Source organism: Schistocerca cancellata, chromosome 2, assembly GCF_023864275.1.
Source record: "Schistocerca cancellata isolate TAMUIC-IGC-003103 chromosome 2, iqSchCanc2.1, whole genome shotgun sequence".
Lineage (NCBI taxonomy): Eukaryota > Metazoa > Arthropoda > Insecta > Orthoptera > Acrididae > Schistocerca > Schistocerca cancellata.
In genome coordinates this window covers 835417654-835444484 of record NC_064627.1, presented here as the reverse complement: position 1 = coordinate 835444484, position 26831 = coordinate 835417654, and the positions used below count along the sequence as shown (strand labels likewise).

At 41.6% G+C, this 26831-nt stretch overlaps 1 protein-coding gene across 1 annotated transcript in view; it reads left to right on the top strand.

The window, feature by feature from the left end:
• LOC126148548 (uncharacterized) overlaps positions 1 to 26671 on the top strand; it is a 104873-nt gene extending 78202 nt beyond the window's left edge. Inside the window, exons 4-5 of the mRNA XM_049915763.1 lie at positions 13196 to 13330; positions 25280 to 26671. Coding sequence (XP_049771720.1) covers positions 13196 to 13330; positions 25280 to 25371 — 227 coding nt within the window. The 3' untranslated portion in view covers positions 25372 to 26671. The remainder of the gene's footprint in view (positions 1 to 13195; positions 13331 to 25279) is intronic.
• The last annotated feature ends 160 nt before the right edge of the window (positions 26672 to 26831 follow it).

Sequence of the window (26831 nt, the reverse complement as noted above, 5' to 3'; positions counted from 1 at the left end):
ACATTATGGAATGAAAATATGTCATCTTGCTGATTTCCTTTCTCTCCCAAGTTTGGCAATGATTCTAAGTGCAAATGTAGCTGAACTAAGTTTTTAAGAGTTCCAAAATGTGATTTTTTACAATTTAAATTCTCATCACCATGGATACCTAAGCAGTTTTAAGTTTCCACCATATTTATAATTTCCTCACTGTGCGTTACACTTATCATTGGTGTAGTACCCCTAGATGTGCAGAACTGCATATGTTGTATCTTTTTAAAACTGATGGTGAGACCATTCACACAAAGTCAGTCAATGGTACATTTAAGAACATTGTTTACCATTTCTTCCTGTTTCTGTATGTATACTTTGATTGATTACAGTACTAGTGTCACCTGCAAAAAGAACTAATTCTGCTTGTTCTGTATTAGACATTGGATTGCTTACATAAGTGAGGAATGAATAGTGGGCCTAAGATTGAGCATTGGGGAATTCCATATGTGATTTTTCCATGGTCAGAATTATGTTCTGGCACTATATTGGTTGAATCACTAAGTACAACTTTCTGCAGCTAACCTCCCACACCAACAGGAAATATGACATCAAATTTAGATAGAAGAGATACAGTACTGAAAGAAAAGGTATGTTATTATGGTTGACAGCAGAGTGGGATGAGCATAATTCAAGCCACCACTCTCCAGTGCCTCATCTGAACTTGTGGAAGTATTTAAATGAGCAACCTCTAGACAACAACACACGAATTCTCATGAGGCATTGGTGAGTGGTGGCTTGCCTCATACTTGTCCCATTGTGTCCATAAAAATAAAATACCTTTTCTTCAAGATTGTGTCTCAAATTTCTAAATTTGATTGATATTTCTGTTGGTGTGAGAGGTTAGCTGCACCCTGCTTTTGGCAGGGAGTTTTGCACTGAACATCAGAATAAATGTCAAATATAATTGTGTTTTGAACCACTTGATATTTACAGGTAAATGCCAGGCTACAAAAGTAATAAGTCTTGTATTGGCACTACAACTTTCTCTTGTGGCACAGCCCTTTCCCCTTTCATTACCCATAGCTTGTTAACTCATTTCAGCCAGTTGCTACCCTCAAGTTCCTGATGTTTTCTCCCATTTGTGAAGGATGCACACTGGCACTTACATTATGCCAGGTGCTCCTATCAGACCCGTACATCTTAACAATATCAGGGGTAGACTGTTTGCTATCATGGTCTCTAAATGTTGTATGTTAGGTTAAAGTTAGATATAGTGGGAATTAGTGAAGTTAGGTGGCAGGAGGAACAAGACTATTGGTCAGGATAATACAGGGTTATAAATACAAAATCAAATAAGGGTAATGCAGGAGTAGGTTTAATAATGAAGAAAAAAATAGGTGTGCGGATAAGCTACTACGAACAGTATAGTGAACGCATTATTGTGGCCAAGATAGATACGAAGCCCATGCCTACTACAGTAGTACAAGTTTATGTGCCAACTAGCTCTGCAGATGATGAAGAAATTGATGAAATGTATGATGAGATAAAGAAATTATTCAGGTAGTGAAGGGAGGCGAAAATTTAATAGTCATGGGTGACTGGAATTCGAGAGTAGGAAAAGGGAGAGAAGGAAACATGGTGGTGAATATGGATTGGGAGTAAGAAATGAAAGAGGAAGCCATCTGGTAGAATTTTGCACAGAGCATAACTTAATCATAGCTAACGCTTGGTTCAAGAATCATAAAAGAAGATTGTACACATGGAAGAATCCTGAAGATACTAGAAGGTATCAGATAGATTATATAATGGTAAGACAGAGATTTAGGAACCAGGTTTTAAATTGTAAGACATTTCCAGGGGCAGATGTGGACTCTGACCACCCTCTATTGGTTATGAACTGTAGAGTAAAACTGAAGAAACTGCAAAAAGGTGGGAATTTAAGTAAATGGGACCTGGATAAACTGAAAGAACCAGAGGTTGTACAGAGTTTCAGGGAGAGCATAACGGAACAATTGTCATGAATGGGGGAAAGAAGTACAGTAGAAGAATAATGGGTAGCTCTGAGGGATGAAGTAGTGAAGGCAGCAGAGGATCAAGTAGGTAAAATGACGAGGGCTAGTAGAAATCCGTGGGTAACAGAAGAAATATTGAATTTAACTGATGAAAGGAGAAAATATAAAAATGCAATAAATGAAGTACGCAAAAAGGAATACAAATGTCTCAAAAATGAGATCGACAGGAAGTGCAAAATGCCTAAGCAGGGATGGCTAGAGGACAAATGTAAGGATGTAGGGGCATATATCACTAGGGGTAAGATAGATACTGCCTTCAGGAAAATTAAAGAGACCTTTGGAGAAAAGAGAACCACTTGTATGAATATCAAGAGCTTAGGTGGAAACCCAGTCCTAAACAAAGAAGAGAAAGCAGAAAGGTGGAAGGAGTGTATAGAGGGTCTATACAAGGGCGATGTACTTGAGGACAATATTATGGAAATGGAAGAGGATGTAGATGAAGTCGAAATGGGAGATATGATACTGCGTGGAGAGTATGACAGAGCACTGAAAGACCTAAGTCGAAACAAGGCCCTGGGAATAGACAACATTCCATTAGAAATACTGACAGCGTTGGGAGAGCCAGTCCTGACAAAACTCTACCATCTGATGAGCACGATGTATTAGACAGGCGAAATACCCTCAGACTTCAAGAAGAATATAATAATTCCAGTCCCAAAGAAAGCAGGTGTTGACAGATGTGAAAATTACCGAATTATCAGTTCAATAAGTCACAGCTGCAAAATACTAACGCGAATTCCTTACAGATGAATGGAAAAACTGGTAGAAGCCAACCTCGGGGAAGATCAGTTTGGATTCTGAAGAAATATTGGAACACGTGAGGCAACGTTGACTCTACAACTTACCTTAGAAGAAAGATTAAGGAAAGGCAAACCTACGTTTCTAGCATTTGTAGACTTAGAGAAAGCTTTTGACAATGTTGACTGGAATACTCTCTTTCAAAATCTAAAGGTGTCAGGGCTAAAATACAGGGAGCAAAAGGCTATTTACAATTTGTACAGAAAGCAGATGGCAGTTATAAGAGTTGAGGGGCATAAAAGGGAAGCAGTGGTTGGGAAGGGAGTGAGGCAGGGTTGTAGCCTCTCCCCGATGTTATTCGCAGTTATAAGAATTGAGGGGTATGAAAGGGAAGCAGTGGTTGGGAAGGGAGTGAGGCAGGGTTGTAGCCTCTCCCCGATGTTATTCAATCTGTATATTGAGCAAGCAGTAAAGGAAACAAAAGAAAAATTCAGAGTAGGTATTAAAATCCATCGAGAAGAAATAAAAACTTTGAGGTTCGCCAATGACATTGTAATTCTGTCAGAGACAGCAAAGGACTTGGAAGAGCAGTTGATCGGAATGGACAGTGTCTTGAAAGGAGGATATAAGTTTAACATCAACAAAAGCAAAACGAGGATAATGGAATGCAGTCAAATTAAGTCTGGTGATGCTGAGGGAATTAGATTAGGAAATGAGACACTTAAAGTAGTAAAGGAGTTTTGCTATTTGGGGAGCAAAGTAACTGATGATGGTCGAAGTAGAGAGGTTATAAAATGTAGACTGGCAATGGCAAGGAAAGCGTTTCTGAAGAAGAGAAATTTGTTAACATCGAGTATAGATTTAAGTGTCAGGAAGTCGTTTCTGAAAGTATTTGTATGGAGTGTAGCCATGTATGGAAGTGAAACATGGACGATAAATAGTTTGGACAAGAAGAGAATAGAAGCTTTCGAAATGTGGTGCTACAAAAGAATGCTGAAGATAAGATGGGTAGATCACATAACTAATGAGGAGGTATTGAATAGAACTGGGGAGAAGAGGAGTTTGCGGCACAACTTGATAAGAAGAAGGGATCGGTTGGTAGGACATGTTCTGAGACATCAAGGGATCACAAATTTAGCATGGGAGGGCAGCGTGGAGGGTAAAAATCGTAGAGGGAGACCAAGACATGAATACACTAAGCAGATTCAGAAAGATGTAGGTTGCAGTAAGTACTGGGAGATGAAGAAACTTGCACAGGACAGAGTAGCATGGAGAGCTGCATCAAACCAGTCTCAGGACTGAAGACCACAACAACAACATCATGGTCTCTAAATACTGTATACCTTCCTTATGCCATTGGCAATACTAGCTAAAGTTTTCCAAAATAGTAGTTGGAGTTAAATGCCTATTTAATGAATGACATTCCAATTTAAGATGTAGAGTGTGAGTTTTTTTCTGAAATGCTAGTCCATCACATTAAGCAAGAGAGCTTGTGTAAGGTTTGTAAAGTAGGAGAATGGTACTGGCTGAATTAAAGCTGTGGGAGTGTGTCATGAGTCATACCTGGGGAGCCCAGTGGGTAAGAGCACAGCCCATGACAGCCCACAGTCCAGGCCTAGGTCCAGTCTAGCAAATAGTTTTAATCAGTTAGATTAATTTAAGTAATTTAGTTAATACTACATCAGTGATCTATACTGATTGTTTTTTAATAAATTGTGATATATATCACTGTTGTTCCAGTCATGACTTCAAAATTATATTACACTTTCACTTATCACACAGGGTCAGCAGCTGTGCTGTGGTGGATACACATATTCCTGTCAGATCACCAAAGTTAAGTACTTTCGAGCGTGGTTGGCACTTGGATGGGTGACAGTTTGGGATCATGTGCTGTTGACCTACTGGGGTGCACTCAGCCTTGTGGTGACAATTGAGGAGCTACTTGACCCATTAGAAGGTTCTCCAGGTCACAAAATCTGATTACAGCAGCGAGAGTGGTGTGCTGACCCCATGTCCCTCCCTATCCACATCTGATGATGCCATTCAGATGAGGATGACATGGCAGTTGGTTGGTGCTGTCAGGCTGCCCAAGGCCTGTTCGAAGGAGTTTGCTAATTGCGGAAGTCATTGTAAAGCTACTTGTGCCCAATAGACAGCTGTAGTGTATCCTGGAAAGTTACTTACTGTGACTAATATTCCAGGAAAATATAAACACTGAGGTATAGAATTTGGCAACATGTTAATTACAACATCTTAGGTTTCTTCTCTTTGTGACAGGATGCAGTCACACAGTATTGACTCCACCTGAATGCTCACTTTGAATATTACTTCTCTGCCTCTGATCTCCTGATCGCAGTCTATTGGGAGACTTCCCATTGTTTTGTATAACTGGGAAGATATTTCAATCTTCCAATCCAATTATGGACTCCAATTTTATGACAGATGTGTTTTTTTGAGAGTTGCTAACTGGTATTAATACAGAGGATAGGCTTGCAGTGTCAGTACACCAGTAGCACTTCAAGGATGTTGCCTGTGGTCAGTTTTGATGGTCCATTGTTATCTGTATTATGAGTTTGTTTTCAAGAACTATACATTTGTTAAATTGTGAATTCAGTGCTTTGTCCTACAAGCCAATGGAAGCAATGATAAAAAAAGTATGATATATGTCAGTGAGAGAATTCAGGACTGGTATGTTAGACTGATTCAAATATTAGTGCAGTTAAAATTTATCATATGGAATTTCTACAGAGTTGGCTGTCAGTTGACAGGGGAATCAGGTGTTGATAAGGTTGGATGGAACATTTTTTGTCAGTAAGAAGATCCAGTTTTCAGCTAGTATCACTTGAATAAAGAGTCAGGTCGGTGCATACTGACATTTTTTGGTGATGGTAGCTGATTTGTATTTGTTTATGTTATTAGTTATGGTACATACAGACATGATAAAGGTAGTGTGTAGAGCTTTTCAGTAGGACATTAAAGAGAGTTTAGATGCATAACAGTATGTATTTTGGCACCTCTTATCAATTTCAGCCACATTTCAACAATGTAATGAGAGAAATTTCTCATTATTTATGGAATTATTTATTATAACATCAATGCATGCCACATTATGGAAGATCAGACAATGGAAACTCCAGACAGCAATATCAACACTGTAGGAAAAGACAGATTGCTACTTACCATAAAGAAGACACATCAAGTTGCAGACAAGCACATTAAAAGACACTCAAATACAGCTTTCTGCTGCAGCCTTTGTCTGTAAGTGTCTCACACACACACAAAAGCAAGTAAGCACACACACACACACACACACACACACACACACACACACACACACACACACAACTGCCAACTCCAGCATCTCCAGCCTGATATGCTGGGTTTGCAAGATCTGAGCCGTCCTTGTGAATTTATCTATTTATCTTTGCCAACCCATCTTGCAAAACCTCACATGCTGATTCAATGATCCAGGGTGTAGTGGTCCAATTAGCTCCCAATCCAGACATTTGCACTGCAGCCCTCAAGCTCAACAATCCTTTCTTGGATGACATACTGAAAATCGCACACTCTTTAGAGATCACGCAGGCAACAAATGAATGTCTTATGGCCCGCCCCCCAGATCGCTGTGGTTCAACCACCACTGCAGGGTGGAACTCTAGACAGCCTTCTTTCCAATGGCGTTGTCCTGATTCGTCAATTTCTGACTTCTTAATGATCTCTGAGCAACCAGTTCAGTCATGTCAGTGCAAGCAGTTTGGTCTGCCTTATCCTGACTGTTTTGTGAGGCATCAATGGTCAGACTGCCATGATTGTTAGGCACACTGTACCCATTGCGGGAAAGGCGCACAACTCCAAACTGTCTGTCGTGGGCCATCAGATCAGTGTAACCCCACTTCTAACTCCAGTCATGGGACGCTGCATTAGCTTATGAGCTTCAGGCCGTCATTCCCCAGGGCAATCCTTGTGCCCCAAGTTTTTTATTGATCTCATGATGGTTCGTCAGGATGTTCATTTCCAAGTCAACACGGGAGCAACTGTTTCCCTGCACAATATCCTGGTATATGCTCCTATGGGTTACTCAGCATTGGCCCCTCTCTCTCACAAGTTGATTGCATATGGTGACAGCTATATTCCCATCCAAGGTCAATTCACCACTAAGGCCACCTACAAAATGGTTAGACAGCAATTAATGCTGTATGTTGTTAACAGTCATTCCTCTGGCAACATTTTTGGCCTGGATTCTTTCTCATTGTCTGGATTCTCCATGATGGACAAAGTTCAGGTCAGCTCAGACACAGTCCCCCTCCATGAACTTTGTGCCTCATAAGCATCTCTGTTTGAGTCTGGATTGTGGTGTGCCACCGATTTTGAGGCACAAATTTCTTTACACCCAGTTGAGGTGCTCTGTTTATGTCATGCACTTCCTCCTCCAGTCTCCTTAGAGGTTGCTGTTGACCTCAAGGTCGATCGCCTTCACAACGCAAGAGTCATAGCAACAGTCAAAACTAGGGCTTGGGTCACACCCCTGGCTGCAGTCTTGAAGCCAAATGGTTCCCTCCAGCTTTGTGGAGATTTTAAGTAGATGATCAATGCCCAAGCTCCAGTGGAAACCTACCCCATACCACATCAAGAGGGCATCCTCTCAAACCTCATTGGAGGTGAATGTTTTTCTAAAACAATCTCGCTAATGCTTACTTACAGATATCTTATGCTCCAGCGATCTTCCAGAGATAACTTGATCCATTAATCATGTTCATCCCAGCTTGTGCCAATTACCTGGATGACTTTTGTCACGGGTACTACACGCTAAGATCACCTATGTACCCTCTTTACTACCGTGCATGATACGGGTTCAAGTGCTGTCTGTACAAATGCCAGTTTTTCTAGGATTAGGTGGACTACCTGAGCCACTTGCTCACCAAAGACAGGATTCAGCCCACTGACCATAATGTTTCTGTTACTGACTCTCTCCCACATCCCCAAAACCTCCAGGGGTTGCAGGCTTTTTGGGGAAAGTGAATTATTATTCTAAGTTCCTTCTGCAGGCAGCACACATTATCTATCCCTTAAAGCAGTTGCGGAAGAAAAGTGTTCTGTTCCAGCGGTCAGTAGCCTCGTGAGCAGGCCTTCACACAGCTGAAGCGCATGTTACGTTCTGCATCCTGCCTTACCCTTTTTCCCCACTAAGCCTGCTTGTTTTGGCTGCGGATGCTTCTCCCTATGGCACTGGTGCAGTGGTGGCACATCATAGTGATGATGGTACAGAGCAACCCAAGGCCTATGTATCCAAAACATTGATGCCTGCCCATTGCAGTTACTCTTAGATCAAGAAAGAGGCTTTGGCAATCATCTTTGCCGTGAATAAATTCCATGTGCACCTATTTTGGTCCTGGTTTACACTCATTACAGACCATAAACCGCTTGTAGCACTCTTTGGGCCACACTCTCGGCTTCCAGAGTGGATAGCCCAGAGGCTCCAGCATTAGGCTCTCTTCCTTAGCTCCTACAATTACACCATCAAGTACAAGCCTACTGTGAAATATGCACATGCAGATGCTCTCTCATCTTTACCCTCAGGACCAGACCCAGCATTTGGCCAACTGAGCTCTCCTCTTTTCCACATCAATGTGCTATGACAGCACGCCTTGGATGGGTTTCCCATTACCAGTACTCATGTAGTGGCAGATGCACACCGCAACCTTATCTTGCAGCATGTCTCACTCTATGTCCTCCATGGGTGGCCCCCTTGTTTTTTTGAAGTCATCTGGTCCTGAGCTCCAGGCCTGGGCTCACCTCTCTCATTGTTTGTTGGTTGTCTCCAACGTGCTCCTGCTCGATGCAGAGGCAGGTACCCACTGTGTTGTCATCCCAACTTCCTTATGCACTCACATCTTGGAACTCCTTCATTGCAGGCACTGGGGTATGTCTTGGATGAAAGCCTTTGCCAGGCGAAATGTCTACTGGTCAAGACTGAACAGGACGTGGAGGCTATATTGCACTGCTGTTCTGCCTGTGCTGAACATCAGGCTGCTCCACCCTTGCTTTTGGCAACTTGTGTACTCACTATCATCCTAGGGATCACATTCATCTAGATTTTGCTGGCCTCTTCCTCAGCTCGATGTGGTTTATTGTTGTGGACACTTATTAAAACTACCCCTACGTGGCCAGAATGGCATCTACCACCAGAGTGGCCACGCTCAGTACCCTTCTGCAGATAGTCATGACTGAAGGTCTCCCACGCACCATCGTCACTGACAGTGTGCCCCAATTCACTTCTATGGCATTTGAACAGTTCTCCACCACTAACAGCATCGAGAAGACTGGCCTGCTTGCTTGCGGTACTGATGGAACTTGAGGTATTGGAACTGTTGTGAATTCCTTGAAAGACAGTGCAAGTAGGTTTGAGAAGGGAGCCAACTTCTTAAGTAAGAAAAACGTCTGGGGAAGCCCAAGAAAGGAAGAGCAACCATTGGAGAGCGTCATCAGAAACCCGAAAACCGGTGAAGTCCTGTTTCATCTGCTGCAAATACGTATCCTAATCCTCCTTGATATTGTTAAACGGTGGAAATGTGGGTGGACGGGATCTGTCTAGGAGGTGACCACAGTCCAGATGGATTGTGATCCTTGTACATGTTATTCGTTGGACAACAGCTGAATCTCCTGACACAAAAGGTCCATCTGCTGATGGAACCGCTGTTGCAGTTGCTACTGCAGGAGCAGCTGTTGCTGTTGCTGTTCCACAAGCTGTACAAGTTTTGCTTCCATAGTGCACAATTATCCTTTTACCTCATCACCAGTTCTGGTAATCGGAATCTGACACGATCAGGGAACGCAAGCCGGCCAGCTGAAGGCGTTGATGGTGATTTGCCAAAACCCGCAGAAAGACAGCTATGGACAACAACAGCCACAAATGCATACAGCAGTGTACAAGTGTGAAGAGTAAACCAACTCAAGAGCCTAGATGTAGCGAGACCAGAAACCAACAACTATGTGTATGATGAACAACACAAGAGCACAGTTGGAACGTGACTGACTTAGGAGCTGCTGCACTGCCCCCCACCCAACCCCCACCCCCTCCGTGATTGCTGATAGACTGGCACGGCAACTGTAGCTCATGCACAGCACTGTTGCAGCGAAAGCAGCACTTGCAGGTTATAGGGGCTCCACCTAGCAGCTGTCATCCACATCCATGCCTTCTGGCAGACTGTCCAAATTGTCATACAGGGATGACAGACATCTCAAATTGTTTCCAGAATGAGATTTCCACTCTGCAGTAGAGTGTGCGCTGATATCACACTTCCTGGCAGATTAAAACTGTGTGCCGGACTGAGACTCGAATTTGGAACCTTTGCCTTTTGCAGGCAAGTGTTCTACCATCTGAGATACCCATGCACGACTCACGACCCCTCCTCACAACTTTACTTCTGCCAGTACCTCGTCTCCTACCTTCCAAACTTCACAGAAGCTCTCCTGCGAACCTTGCAGAACTAGTGCTCCTGGAAGAAAGGATATTGCAGAGACATGGCTTAGCCACAGCTTGGGGGATGTTTCCAGAATGAGATTTTCACTTTGCAGCAGAGTGTGCACTGATATGAAAGTTCCAGGCAGATTAAAACTGTGTGCTGGATCAAGATTCGAACTCGGGACCTTTCCCTTTCGCAGGCAAGTGCTCTACCAACTGAGCAACCCAAGCACAACTCACAACCCATCCTCACAATTGTTCTTCCACCAGTACTTTGTCTCCTACCTTCCAAACTTCACAGAATGCAACTCACACAGACATGACCACAGTCTCTGGCAGCTGAAGCCAGTCTAGCTTGTGTGTGTGTGTGTGTGTGTGTGTGTGTGTGTGTGTGGTCTATTTTTGACAAAGGCCTTGTTGGCCGAAAGCTCATTTTGTGACAGTCTTTTTCTTGTGCTTATCAGCTACTCAGCACCTCTGCTATATGGTGAGTAGCAACTATCCTTTTCGTACTATTGTTATATTCCATCCTGTATTTTCCATTGTTTGAGTTCTTACAAATGTGCTTCATGGGAGGTGAAGAACTGGAGACAGATCAAATATGCGTTTCTGTAACAGGATTAAGGCTTGTTGTAGCACTGAACCTTCAAAGAATGTTACACAATCACAACTTGTTCTGTGTTCACATCTAAAAAGTTGAACCATTGTCTATGACTTTTTGTATACTTCTTACTTAGGTAGAGTTAAAAATTTCATCTGTATGTGTATGAAACTACAGCACAAAATTTACTACAGTTACAGGTCAAATACCTGTGAAATGTGTACTCACATTTGTAAAAACACTTACACACACACACACAAGCTAGTACATAATTAAAAAGTATGTATTTTTTGAAGTCATGAAGCAATACCAGAGACAATGGATTGAATATCTAGATCATATGGCAAACATAAGAATCACTGAGCTTATAGATCAGTAAGTACCAGACCAGTATGATTCATCTCCTCATCAAGTGTGAGGAAATGGAACACACCAGAAGGTCCAAGCCTTCTGGATGATGGTGGTGATTTTAAACATTATGTATTAGTTTTCAAAGGCATTTGCCATATTTACACTTAAGAGGGCATCAGATTATTGTCTTACATTATTAGTAGACATCTACATCTACATACATACTTCGCAATCCACCATACGGTGCGTGGCAGAGGGTACCTCATACCACAACTAGCATCTTCTCTCCCTGTTCCACTCCCAAACAGAACGAGGGAAAAATGACTGCCTATATGCCTCTGTATGAGCCCTAATCTCTCTTATCTTATCTTTGTGGTCTTACTGCGAAATATAAGTTGGCGGCAGTAAAATTGTACTGCAGTCAGCCTCAAATGCTGGTTCTCTAAATTTCCTCAGTAGCGATTCACGAAAAGAATGCCTCCTTTTCTCTAGAGACTCCCACCCGAGTTCCTGAAGCATTTCCGTAACACTCGCTTGATGATCAAACCTACCAATAACAAATATAGCAGCCCGCCTCTGAATTGCTTCTATGTTCTCCCTCAATCCGACCTGATAGGGATCCCAAACGCTTGAGCAGTACTCAAGAATAGGTCGTATTAGTGTTTTATAAGCGGTCTCCTTTAAAGATGAACCACATCTTCCCAAAACATTTCAAAAAAGCTTCAGTTTCTAATTACTGTATTAATTTGTTATATATCTAGTAGTAGATGCTTAACAATATTAGGAGTATACTTATTAACATAAACAGAAACAGTTTGAAGCTACTTTGATTACAGATAACATCCTCTGTTCTAGCAGATTTTCAAAATGTTGCCCAACTGATATGTTGCTTCGTCTCTAATGCCTTCATGTCAAGAACACTGAGTTTTTTGTCTTGGAACTATAATAAAATCCAGAAACTTCTTTTCTCTTGTATTGTAGAGGATCAGATATTTTGACACACCTTTCTGTTCCTCTCTAAGGAGACAAAACAACTAATGTCGAACACAATTTTGTGCAATCAGAGTTCCTGTTGCCGACAGTATATGGCCTATCAGTTTTGTAGGCTTAATACAAGAGATCTGAAATTATCAGATGCTAATTGGAATGTTTAACATCATGAGCAGGGTGTATATTCATGTTTCATAGCAATGATTTTTTTAGGGTTATTCTTTTTCTTAGCTGATTCTTACTCCAGAACATATTTGTATCATGAAAAGCATGACTGTTTCATTTTTTGATTTGTGTTTATGGTTGGTTGAGGTGGTTATTTTTTGTAGCTGAATCTTGATCTAGAATTTTTTGTATACCATTAGTGAATTAATATTCTTGAAACAGTGTCTTCCATGAGCCCCTGTGAAATTTCAGGTGATTGTATGATTTCTGTTAAAAAACTTGTCGATAATACATTGATAATCTATTGTATTACTGGCTGTAGTCGCAGTTTATAGCACTGTCTGTGGCAAGGTGTCCATGTGACATGCTCTCAGCAGCTTCTTTTCGAGGGAATTTGTTGATCAGTTCATTAAAAGAAGTAGTAGATGGAAAATTTGGTTTGTGTCAGCTTTCTTTTCCATTTTGAGTGTAGGTGTAGACTATTATTCCATTCTTACATTCAACGTGATCACTACAAATATCATCATCACTGAGCTGTTACTGATAAAGACTGGCCATACAATTTGAAAGACAGAAATGTAAGTCAGACATGATCTAATTTCATGTGTTTTGTGAAAAGGCACAGCACAGGGGGTTATTATTGGAAATGTTATCTCATTTTGTAATGTTTTTGCACATTTTGCTGGTAACATGTGTTGTGAAACCTATGTGTTTACGTTTTTCTGTACAAAATGATATGTTCCTCTGTTGGTCACCCTCTTGTTTCTGCAGACTGATGTATTTAAATTGTTTTGAATTATATACTTAGATTTATTCTGTAATTTAACTTTTACTGTGTTTCAGGGAAGGTGGCATTCATTGAAGAGACATGGGGATTGTTAACTACTTCCTTTGAAGCTGTTATGCTTCAGAATGAGAACATATATCGCCAGGGACAGCCCCTTGTGATTAATAACTTAAAGGAGTTCATTAAAAAAGGTATTTAAAATTAGATATCCAAGAAATTGCAATGTGAGAGCTTCTTGAATAATTGAACATTCTCTCCACTGTATCTTAACCTCCTCTTTGTTGAAAAGCACTGTAAACACATTCAAATTGGAGATCCAAGATCCACCGTGAGGTATGGTTGGTTAGGATTTCTTAGCAAGTTGAATGTAGACAGGAGAATCACTAAAGATGCATTTAGACATTCTTCCCACACCCCATATGTGAAAAGAATGGGGAGGTTCATCAAATCAGTATTTGTATTGAAGAACGCAACACTAGCATTTTTTATATACAGTGAAAAACATGTGCATGAATGCCTACTTCCATAGCTGAGTGTAGATGAGCTCCCATCTTGATTCATGATGGTGGAAGAAATTTTACATTAACAGTAACTGACCAGCAAGAGCAAAAAAAGTGTGCGCATACAGACCCTGAGAACTTAAATTTTGAAGTGTTTATTTATAAAATTCTATAAGATGTGCAAGGTGAATCTTCTTGGTCATGGAACTAGTCAGTACATAGTTTCCAGAATGTTGATTAGAAAATATATAAACAAAAGAGTTAATGAATTAGTTAAACACAAAAAACATTTGAGAGACACTAAGGTGACAAAAGTCATGGGATAGCGATACCCACATTTATAGATGATGGTAGCATCATGTATGCAAGGTATAACAGGGCAGTGCGTTGGTGGAGGTGTCATTTGTACTTATGTGGTTTGTGTGAAAACGTTTCCAACATGAATATGGCCTTACAATGGGAATTAATAGACTTTGAACACTGAATTGTGGTTGGAACTAGATGCTTGGGACATTTCATTTTGGAAACCACTAGGGAATTCAGTATTCAGAGATCCACAGTGTCAAGAGTGTGCTGGGAATACCAAATTTGAGGCATTACCTCTAACTACAGATATTGCAGTGGCCAATGATCTTCTCCTAGTGACCAAGAGCAGCAACATTTACATAGAGTTGTCAGTGCAACCGTGACTTCCATTACCTCACTGTAAATATTGCTTTACAGCTGCAGCAAGGAACTCATGTATGGAAGAGGAGTGTGCCACAAGAAAATATGTATCTATCAACTTGTATTTGAATACATAGGGTCCATTACTAAGTTTTTTCAGTTCTGTTAGATGCCTATGTAAATCTGCTGAAAATTGAACATCTTTATTTATAATGCTTAGGGAAATATTATCCAAGGGCACATTATTTTTCTGTCTAGTATTCTCTTAGTGAATGTTCCAGTTCCTTTTGGATGAGTCGGTATTGTCAGCAAAAGATACCAATTTGGAACATATGTAAAAAGGTGGCAGATTTAGAATTCTGAGACAGCTGAACTGTGGGCTATACAAAGTTTGCATACTGATATTGGAGAACAGTCTGACCACAGTTTTGTGGGCTAAGAATATTCTTGGTGAGTGCAGAGAACTGCTGCAAAATATAACACAACAGTGTGAAAGTAGGGGGGGGGGGGGGACGAGCTTTCATGTTGCTGTGTCAGAGACAGAGGGGATAATTATTGTAATGAATATAGCAGTATTCAGTTTCTGCAGAATGTCTTGAACATGAACAGGATGCCTCTAAGAAATAAAGGAGACCACATTCTGCCAGAACTTTCCTTACTACATTTATACTTTAAAGAAAGTTTTCTAACTACCCTCAGTCTTAAGAATTTAAAATGGTTGACAACACTCTTTGTTTGGCCATCTTTGTACAATAAAATTTCAATTTTACAAGTGTTCCATGCCAGAAATCATTTACAGTGTGTATTATTGCAGTTACGCATTAATCTGTTCTCTGATAGCTGTGTGCTGATGCTACTTAGTATGATATTCCATGTATTTTAAAATAGTATTTTGTGTCGCATACAAAGAGAAAAATATTAGAATCATCTGTCATGTTTAGTGGCAGACAAAAGTGGCTGACAAAAAAAGTGGAGTACCCTGGATACATGTTATTGGAGGTCAGTGTAACTTTGCACACATACATACCATCAGCAGATATGTAAATGGTTAGAGTTGCAATTTTCTGTGACAGGTATAATGGCCACCAGAGTGCATTAGTGCTGTTCATGTTTAATGTTGTTACCAGGCCTGGTGCAGTGTATAAGCGACATGAACAGCATCAGTCGTTGAGTGATCACTGTGAACGACTCAAAGATGTGATGTATTTGTGTGAGGTGGAGTTTTCTGTGTCTGTCAGAGTATGATTGGGAACTCATTATGGGTCTCCATTTGGCAGCTGGTTGAATCATGCAATATTGAGATTTATGGGGGATTCAAAAGTGACAGTGGACTGATGTTGGACTGCATGGTGATGTGAATGCAAACATACTTGTCACGGTTCCCCACATGAGACCACTGCAATGGAGGATCAGTGTATTGCATACCAAGCACATCATAACCACTTCACGTTGGCACCTGCCATCCCAGAACAAGTAATGGACTCCTTGCAACATTCTGTGTCAAACTGCACCATTGGCTGGAGATGAGCGATAGCCAGATTAGGGAATTATCGTCCCATGCTAGGCTGCCATTAACTCCATAACACAAATGGCTGTGTTTGGAATGGTGCTGTAAACAACAAGAATGATTGCTGATAGGGATGGTGTCGCATTGTGTTAAGCGATAAATCGTGGTTCTGCACTACTTCGCATGACCGTTGTCTGTGATTACGGCAGCAGCCTGGTTAGACGTCTCATTCTTTCAGGTTTTTGGAGAGGCTCAGTGGTGTTACTCCTTGCATTGTGGTGTGGGAAGCCATTGGATATGACTTCAGGTTATGGCTAGTAATTACTTACAGAGAACTGACGGAACAGTGGTACGTCATGGAAAACAAGCATTCTCATGTGTTATCCCTCATGTAGCAGTGTTGTGGGCCATATCAACAGGACAATGCTCAGCCACTTGTGACATGTGTCTGTATGAACTGTCTGCGCCACCTTAAGGTATGCCTGTGGCCTGCAAGGTACCCAGATCTGTCCGCAGTGGAACTTGTTTGGAACAAACTCAGACATCAACTTCATCCCAGTGCCATTACCCAGGATATCAGAAGCCAGTTACAACAGTCGTTAGTCAACTTGTCTTGGGATAGGATAAAACAACTTTATGACACCTTCTGCAAATGAATCAGTGTTTGCTTCCATGTCAGAGGCATTGCAACATCACTCTGGTAAGTGGGCTCGTACTGCCAAGTTCTTTGTAAATCTGAATCGATTTTGCAATCACTGAGATAACATCACAACCCCTTTCAACCCATGAAGATTCATTTTGTTTCATCCTCTCCTTCTGGAAGCTTCACTTTTTTGTCAGGCTCTGTATGTCAAGAAACGCAGTGGAGTCACACAGACTCTTTGTCATCCTCACTGTATGTGACCCCAGCCAGATTCCACCTATTCCCTTTTGTTGACATTGGAGCACAGCCTCCTAATTCCTAGTTTCCAGGTACGAAGTGAATCATTATTGTTCGTTTTCCAGATTTCCGTATTGTGCCAATTCATTCAAGAATATTGCATGGTTCATACAAAGAAATGTCTTTGTTAAATCAAAGCAAATACTTGCTGTCCTCAACCTTTCATTTAGCTGTGATAGTGCCTCACACCCAAAAAAATAAATTGTGTTTTCTGTGGATACTACTTTCCTGAAGCCAAACTGCAAGTCTCAACAGCAAATTGTTTGTACTGAGATGTGCCATTACTCTCTTACACAAGGGGCATTCAATAAGTAATGCAACTCTCCCCCCCCCCCCCCCCCCCCCTCTCCTCCAAAAGTGGGTTGGTTTTATTCAGCATTCCAATGCACCATATTATTCCTCACTCTTCTGGCTGCAAATCCTCTTCTTCAACATTATCTCTGTTAAATGCGACAGCCATACGCCACCTTTCTGGGAGGACCTGTATGCCTGCGTGGTACCACTGTACTGGTTAGTGTCATAGCCAATGGCTTGCTGCATCAACCTCCCCTTTATCCACTTATTGCTTCCCATGGAGTGCATACTTCATTGGCCAAACTGATGGAAGTCAGAAGGTGTGAGATCTTGGCTGTAGGTTGGATGAGGAAGAAGAATCCAATGAAGTTTTATGAGCTCCTCTCAGGTGAGACTTGTGTGAGGCCTTGCATTGTCATGGAGAAGCAGAAGTTAGTTTGCATTTTTGTGACGACGAATAGTTTGAAGTCATTTCTTCAGTTTCCTGAGGGTAGCACAGTACACTTCCGAGTTGCTTGTTGGACCATAATGGAGGACATCAAACAGAATAATCCCTTCAGAGTTTCAGAAGACCTTCACCATGTGTTTGCAGGCTGAGGATGCGGCTTTGGACTTTTTCTTCAATGGAAGGGTGGTGTCTTATGTTAGCATGTATACTGTTCATATGGTCAGTGAACTGATGCAGCCCTCACTGCCATGTGCCCAAATTGAAAAAAGTATCATCAACATACCTGAAGAAACAGGCGGACAGATGGGGCTCTGTTCAACACTTGTTCTTTGAAATCTTCCATGAGAAGAATATCTACAGCTGATGTCAGTCGCAAGGCCATGGCTGTTCCATCAGTCATTTCATAATAATTTCCACCATACAAAAAATATACAGTCCTCAAGTTGTATTGAAATAATTATAAAATTTCAGGGGAGAAATGAGTAGGCAGTAATTTTAATGTATCTTCCACTATTACCTTTATAAAAAGGGAGACCACGTTGATGCTGACCTTGACTTCACTTGGGTGTGTACTCGCATGTTTTATGATATTTATAGCCCTTTCTGAGTTCTTAATATGGTGTCTAAAGTGGCCAGCTGTAAGTATCAATAATTTAATTAAATACTTTGACAGGCTGTATGTTGGAGAGCTGATAGCACTAACAATTGGTGGTCTTTCATTTTCGTTTGTTGTAGGAAAACTATATAACATGTGTGGCCTAGTACTCTTGGCCTTAGGTTCTTCACAAGTTTGTCAAAAAGGCCAGAGTTCTTTAGTAGCCACCCTCCCTCCCCTCTCTTCCTGCTAAGTCCCGATGTAGGATCCTGTTTGAGAATCCAGTGTATGCTGTCTTCCAATAACAGACCCACTTTCTTACAATTGATTGATTGATTTTAACAGGAGAGCTAAAACAGCTTAGGTCTGACCCACCACTGCCCACACCAAAACTAGGTTTATTGTGCGGTATCGCTCCCTGTATATCTAGTAAAGCCAACCAGTGTCCTTAAATAGTGCAAGGAGCCCCTCTACCAGTTTTTTTGTTAAGACACAATTTCTTCAGGTCTAGTTGTCCCAAAGATTCTTATCTTTTACTCTCCAATGCCATGCATTCAAAGATTAGGTGTGATGCAGTTTCTTCATCTTCATCACAGATCCTACATTTAGGGTCCTCTTCCATTATACCCATTGTATATAGGTGTTTTTTGACGTTCTCATGGCTGGTCATCAGTCCAGACATGAGTTTGATCTCTTTCCTGTTCAATCCCAGGATTACAGAGCTTCTTTTAATACATGGCTTGGGCATCATTACCTTACCATGTTTTTGTTTATGGACCTTGGTCCAATATCCTACGTGCTGTTTCCTAAGTCAGTTCCGTAGTCCTAATTTGATCATAGCCTTGGTGATTGTCAAGACAGGTTCCGGTCCAATAAATGGAGTTGTTGCCCCCAACCTATCGGCTTGTTCATTGCCACAGATCTCTGAGTGGCCAGGGACCCACACTAAGTACACCCTATTGCTTCCCCCTAGCTCCACCAGAGCCTTGTGGCAATATGCAACAATCTTAGATCTTGTTGCGGGAGCTGCCAATGATTTCAGGGCTGTCTGAATAGATGTAGATGCTGATTGCAGTAATTTCGGCTTCGGCTTGAAATACAGAGGCCAGTTTCCCTAGAGAGATACTGTTCTCCAGTCTTGGCTGAACCTCGTACAACCCTGCCCCAACATCTTGATCTGTTTTCTACCCATCGGTGAACCAAACGATGTCCCCCATACGGTGTCGAACTGTTTTCTCCCATTGATCCCTGCTTCCAACTATTATGTTGTAAGGCTTGTCGAAGCAGTTGGAAGTTATTATATAGCCGGTGAGCATTTCCCCAGCCATACCTATATTTACCTCACTCACTATGTTAGTGTGTGATTCTGGATATCTGAATGAGACCCAGTTTTGGCCAGTTTTAAGTCTGTATGCCCCAGCTGCTGCCTCCATACTAACCCAAAGGTGAAGTGGAGGCATATCCCGCATGGCTTCCATTCCAGTAGTTGGTGTGCTGCTAATTGCACCCGTTATGGCTAAGCAGGCCAATCTCTGCACCTTAGCAAGCTCTTTAGCAGCAACCCGCTGTTCTATCTTCTTCCACCACACTACAGCCCCCATAGGAAATCCTAGATCTAACCACTGTGGTGTATATCCAGTGCATACCCCTGGGGCTTAGGCCCCAGTTTTTGCCACAAGCCCTTCTAGTACTCACTAAAGTGCTTTTTGCCTTGGAGCAGATACTCTTAATATGAGGGGTCCAAGTTAGCTTCTGATCCAAGGTTAACCCTAGGCATTTCACTGTCCCCTTCACAGGTAGAGTTTCATCGAAGAGCTTTAGATTCCAACTTGCATGCTGAATATGTCTCTTCGTAAATGGCACTACAACAATCTTCTTAGGATTAACTCTCAGATCCTGTTTAATGCACCATTTTTGCTCAATTTCCAACCCTCCTTGTGCCATATTCCTGACTGTGTCAGTGTATTTGCTAAGTATTACTATGACAAGGTCATCTGCGTATCCATGGCAGGAGCATTGTCTGGAATTTAGTTTCTCAATGAGTTCGTTCACCACTAGATTCCACAATAAAGGAGACAAAACTCCTCCTTGTGGGTAGCCTCTAGTGGTCTTAATTACCATCTTTTCATTCATCACGGTAGCCTCTACTTTCCTTCCCCTAAGCATGGCTCTGGTCCACCGACATATAGTGGTCCCCAGGTCATGCACCTCTGCTGCCCTTACCATGGAATCGAAGGTCATGTTACTAAAGGCCCCCTCGATATCCAGGAAGATGCAGAGGGCTATTTCTTGGAAGTGAAGTGCTGTGCTTTTTCCACCTTCCCAACGAATTGGTGGAGAGCTGTCTCACATGATTTACCTGGTTGGTATGCATGTTGGTTCAGGTGTAGAGGGACTCTACTTAGCCTCCTCTCCCCAACATATACATTAACCAGTTTTTCCAATGTTTTGAGAATGAAGGAGGACAGACTGATTGGTCTCATGTCCTTGGCCTTGATATGATCAATTCTCCCTGGCTTTGGAATGAAGACAACCTTCACTGCCCTCAAAACATTGGGAATGATTCCTACTGCTAAGCTAACCCTGAATAGCCTGCATAGAACTATTATAAGCTTTCCTCCATCCTGTTGCAGGAGAACTGGAAAAATTCCATCTGGGCCAGGTGACTTGAACAGTTGGAATGTTCCCACAGCCCACACGAATTTGTTGAAGTTCACACACTCCTTGGCTGATTCCCAGTCCTCTCTTTGAGTGCCTGAGAACTGTTGGCTCTCAGGGGTCACATACTGGTCTGTGTTATCCAGCAGAGCATATTGAGGAAAGTGAGTTTTGAGGAGCAATTCCAGTGTCTCATGTGCTGCCTTTGTATATTCCCCATCCTCCTTCCTCATCGTACCTCCTGGATTAGTTGGTACTCTAGTGAGAAGCTTATGAAGTCTGGCTTGTGCAGCTGTGCCTTCCACTTCCTCACAGAATGCCTTCCAGGATGCCTCCTTTGCTTGTCTTATTGCAAGATTGTAACTGACAAGGGCCTCATGATATTTAGCCCATTGTCCTTTACGTCTCACAATATTAAACAGTCTCCGTACCTGTTTTCTTTGCGTTTCCAATTTGTTATTCCACCAAGGAACACTCCTATTTGTGCACTTCCTGGTGATTGTGCAGTTGTCCTGATATGAGGTCACTATGGCAGAGGTAACAGTCTCTGCTACTTCCTCAAATTCTACTGGCTTCCTTATCGTGGTTTTAATTCCGATAAGCCTAAGTCAAGGTCCCTCCTATATGTCTCCCAGTCTGTTTTCCTGGGATTTCTATAAGTCATTGTCTGTCTGATTCCCATTTCAACCTTGAATTTGATGTACACATGGTCCAATGAGGATGGTTCCAACACCACATGCCATTGTTTGACATAACTACACATCGTCATAGAACCAAATGTTATGTCAATTACTTCTTCCCTTCTGCTATTCCTGAATGTAGGTTCATTGCCCCTATTCAGGACCTCGGAGAACTGTCTTCATAAGGAAGGTATGCTGAGGCCAAAATAATTTCCCTCGTGATACCTTCCTCACATTGCTGCATTTTGATGGTCACTAAGTCCCTAGAGCAGAAATCCATCATTGGCATGAAAGAAATGCAATTTCTAACATAGATGCATTCCTGGAGTTTCTTAGATTCCTAGCATAGATTAGCTTACCTCCAGTGCCTCCGAGGTCCGATACATCCTCTTTGTATAAATAGGGTTCTTGTATCAGGGCCACGTCCACTTCCTGTCTCCGCAGGCAGTGGTTCAGGGCAGCAGAGACCCCTTTACTGTGCTGCAGATTAATCTGCAGCACTTCCAGGCTCCGTATTACTGCCATCTTTGAGGTCTTTGAGAACCCTGATGGTGACCTGCAAGAACCCTAAAAACAGTTTCAGGTCCTGCTCCCGCATTGCCTTCACCAACTTCCGCCACCAGGTTTCGTCCTTCCAGAGCAACCTTCTGGTTAATCACTTTCCAGTCTTCTGTTGGGACTTTTGGGTTCTGGGCCCCTATTTTTGCAAACAGAGTCTTGGGAGAGACTTCCTTAAGGATTTTGGGTACCCATAATGATATCTTTGTGGTCTTAAGAAGCTCCACTGCCATCTTGACCAGCAGCTTTGCATCTTCCCATGAGGATATCATGGGCAGCTTGTCCTTGAGCCATTCTACTGTGTGCACCCCCTCACAGACAAAAATGAGTGCACCACGATCTAGATAGACCCTCCAGAAGTTGGAACCTGGGCCAGATCCCCCCCCCAATCTTTTCGAAGAGGGCCATCTGTACTAGTTCCTCCTGCTGTGAGGTGATGGCCACCAGTGGATAACCTACCTGGATAACTGCCATCCTAAAAACTGAGACTGCAGTACTATAGGTCTGTTTCCCTATTTCTTGCCTCGGTTTTTTCTGGACTCACTTATCCAGGGGGAGGAGGGAGCCTCTGATTCATCCCTTATCCGCTTACTACCTGTCTTTGCGTTGTGGGGGTCTGTGTGTCCCCTTCAACCTGAGACAGTTTTTTCCTGGGGTCTTGGGTTCTAGTCCCTTTACTTCCCTCTACTTGTGTTTAGGAAGCCATTCTTTTCCTTCCTTTTTCCTCTGTTCCCTAAGTAGCTTCCTCCTTTGGGCCCCAGACAAGCCTTTGATCTTAATCTGGTCTAGCTTCTCGGTTACAGTTCCCACTTCCGGCTCAGATCCAGACCCTGATTCAGTAGTGGAAATGCCTTCCATCGGTTCAGTCCCAATGTTTGGGTATCTGAGGTCTCAATTTGCCCCTCAGTTTCTTTTTCTGTAGTCATACCCATGTTGGTCCCATGAGATTTGGGGATCTAGAAGGTCCACACCACGAATACCCCATGCGGTGTAAGGCTAGTTACTCAGGGAGGTCGCCTGGTATCCCTGAGGCTCTGTTTGCGACACATCTTCCCGTGTGCCACGCACCTCTCAGCATGGATCGCATCACACCTTGTGTTGTGTCAGAGAATAGGGTAGGACTAGGAGTGGATGGGACATTGTGGGGCACTCGTAGTCTGACCCATCGGCTGAGGCCTTTTTGGCAGTAGGTCCTTTACCTTCGGCACAGCCCTCAGCTTTTCGTGGATACACAAGCCTCTCCACCCGCACAGACAGTGCTTCGTCAAGGTGGTGTCCCCTGGAGAGGCTCTTACGATAATATGTAGCATTTAGGATACTGTAGACTTCCTCTTTTTGTCCAGTCAGACAACTAACAGTAAGTTTTTCCCTTTGAGATTGGTATTAAGTGTTGTTTACTACTTTGCAATATGATTGTGCCTGGATTCCTTTCAGTATTACTATCTGTGCATCATGATGCCATTACTAATGCTTTTCATACTGTGCCCACAACTAGAGAACAAAGTATGAATATATTTCTATAATTTTTTTCCTCTTTCCCCAAACTCTGGTTGGAAAGTACATTGTGTGTACCAGGTTGTAAGATTCGCATAAATCCACTAACATTCTTCTCTCTGGATACTCAGTCAGAAAGTTGATATTGGAGTTTCCACACAAAAGCAACTTTGTTATTGTTCAGAACCAAACCTAGCACAGCTTTAAGCCTGGAGAAGAAAGCTATGATGCTAGGAGATCTGGAGATGACTATAATGCATTTTTTTTTCTTGGAAATTCAAACTGTCCTGTATATCCTTGAAATTTTTGGCCCTTACACAATGTTTTGATTACATTTAGCATAAATGGTTACTCTTTCCTTCTGTAATAAATTGATTGTGTAAATCCTGATAAGATGTACTCCCTCCAAAGAACACCTTAGTAGTTCTTTACTACCTTAAGGATGCCCTGAAATACTAATAATGTCAGTGAGAAGATGTATTAGCAGTTCATCCACTTTACCTCTAATTTCCCTTACATTCTGATGAAATAAGTTTACTGTAACTTCTGACTTGTCTTCTCCATTTACTGAACTAACTTTCACCATTAAAGGAATACCTCCTACCTGACTTCTAACTAAAAATGTCTTGCTTTCCTACATGTTATTAGTCAGACTTGCCCTTGAATGAGCCCAGATCCACCTACTGTAGTCTCACTTACAAACTTAATCATCCAAACTTTCCCAATCCAATTCAGTGTAGGCTTGACTAGAATAGCCCAAGTGCTGGACACTCCCAGCTGTCACCACAAAAATGTGTGTCTTGTCAGCAGTCAACAGTACCTTCTCAGGTCTCATATTAACTTGCCTCATTGCACTGTCAAATTGGGATGGATTGCAATGCTAGAAGAGTTGAATAATGTGATCTGGGTTTCATTAACAGTCCTGGCCAAGTCACTATTTATAACCTAAGCTCAGCCTCCACCAAGACTATTCTCAGCCTCTCCCGCTACACACTAGCTGATCCTCTTTAGTCCAGTCCGTATTAGCCCAGCAATCGGTTTAAAAATGCTGGTGACTTGGTACTCCTTGCCTGATGTGTCCTGCAGCTGAGGGGCTGCACCATGCCCATTCTCTTCTTTTTATAGCTCCTCTCTAACTAGGCTTCGTAACAACATTGGATGTCAGCTGCATCTTATGTCCTCCTATAACTATTAGATGATCCTATCCACATGACTCTCACAGCTGGCTAAACGTATTCTCAATATTCAGAAATAAATTATTTCAGAATTAAATTATCGGAACACATTCTCTTTCTAATGGCCTTACTGACAACTGCCAGTTACCCACTTCTCCACCCTCTCCCTCAGTGGATGGTGATGAATAAGTTGGATGAAGTCTATGTTGAAGTATTCAAGAGATGTAAGTTGCTTTTTGGTTGTAGCTTGATTCCATCCCTTCTCTTATCTTCATTGGTAACAGCAATCCTTAATGTAATGAGTTACCTGAAACTTTACTCTTCATCTGTATTTTGTATGCCTTACGCCAAAGGTGCTAATATTAAAAAATAAAATAAAAAATATTTCTAATAAGGATGGTCGAGCTGCTTGCTGATGTCTCCCAAGTAACAGGTCCTGATGTCTTTCCTTTTAGTATGAAAGCTTGTACTCTTAGCATAAATTGGAAACTGTTAGAGACTAGTTGCAAATCCTTTTTAATTAAAAATTCAGCTGTAACTGATGAAGAGGTTTTATTCAATCTGTATTAGTTATCTTGGGCAAAGAGACTGAAATTATATTTTCTTTGTTTTCTTTTTGTTGCAGGGGATATTATATGTTTTAAAATGAGTCCAGTGAATCCAGGAAACAGGTACCCTGGGAAAACTACAGCTGTGTTTTTGGAGTGCCAGTGCTGAATAAATATTTTAACTTAAAATTTAATTTCTTCTTTGCAACAAAATGTCTTTTTGTAAATGTGAACAAACTGGGTTGGTGTTGGAACTAATTTGTTCTTAAAAGATAAGTTAGTTAATGTTACAAAATATTGATTTAAATCTCTACTTCAGGCTTTATTTTTTATGCTGTGGCTTAATTTCCATGTAAATAAGTCATGCAACGCGTAGGCAGGACAACCATGTGGCAAAGTAGATAACATACAATGAATACAAAGCTACATTTCCCTAACACTGTGGACAGGTATATGTATTCACAAGGCAATGTAAAAACACCAGAGAGACATATATTCCATTTGGCTACTATGTAATCCTACCTACACATTTATATCCTGTAACACCTATGTCATGTGCAGTTTTTATAGTGAGTATGCTATATTGTATTCCTATCAAGTACGTGCAGGATGCTTATCAAGATCATATCTTTACATTACTTTCTGCTTGACACACAATAAAATTTTAATAGGTTATTTAAGAGGCTGCCTAGTTCAAATACTCCACATTACTGTAAAAGGGGTAATTGGGAATAACATTTCATAAAGAAGCATATACAGACAAAATATTCAGGAGAAGGTAACGTATGCGACAACTTACCGAACAAAGAAAAATTATCAAATGTAACACATGTAAAGGCAATGACAAAAATCCAGACCTTCATTGATATGTAAGCTCATCACTTCAGATTGCATTTCTATTGAAAACATTAACCGTAGGGAGCAATGCTGTACAGAACAGTTGGATCACAGAAGGCAAAAGAATTCTGTTCTAGAAGAATGGGCTACTACATAAAATGTATAAATTGAAAAAGTCCAGACCTGAATCAGACATAATTATTATTAAAAACATACTAAAAATATTAAGGTAAATATTATCACCAGGATTATGCATACGTGTAGCGACACGGAGCATTGGAGACAAACACCAATGTCCAAAGGTGTCATAGCTCACGATCGGCAGCCTTCCGAGGCTATTGGCATCTCCCTGTAGAGCTGTATCTCATATAGAGGGGTGATCAGAAATAACCCAGAAAACTTGTATGGGTATTGCAGGGTAGGTTGTTCTGAGAAATAGTTGTTAAGAAAAAGTTTGATGTAGTGTGCTAATTGTGATTTTGCATAGAATTTAGCCAATCAGGTCATCGCGTGCATAAATTCAAGCAGTCTGACACTAATTGTATCAGCTTATGTTGTAGATGAGGGGAACAGAAAGAGTGAGTCAAGAAATGAGCACATTTTACTGTTAACTTGCATTAGTTCTTGCTTTCAACCAGTTCTGGATGTTTGATTCCATGCTAACTGGAAACAGCAATCTGTGTTTTTAAATGATTACTTCTAATGCACATTCTCAGGAACAGGTGCAGTCCTTAAAATTTCCCTATCAAAACAATTTGCCCTATTATTTTTGAAAATCAGTGAGTGTAAACT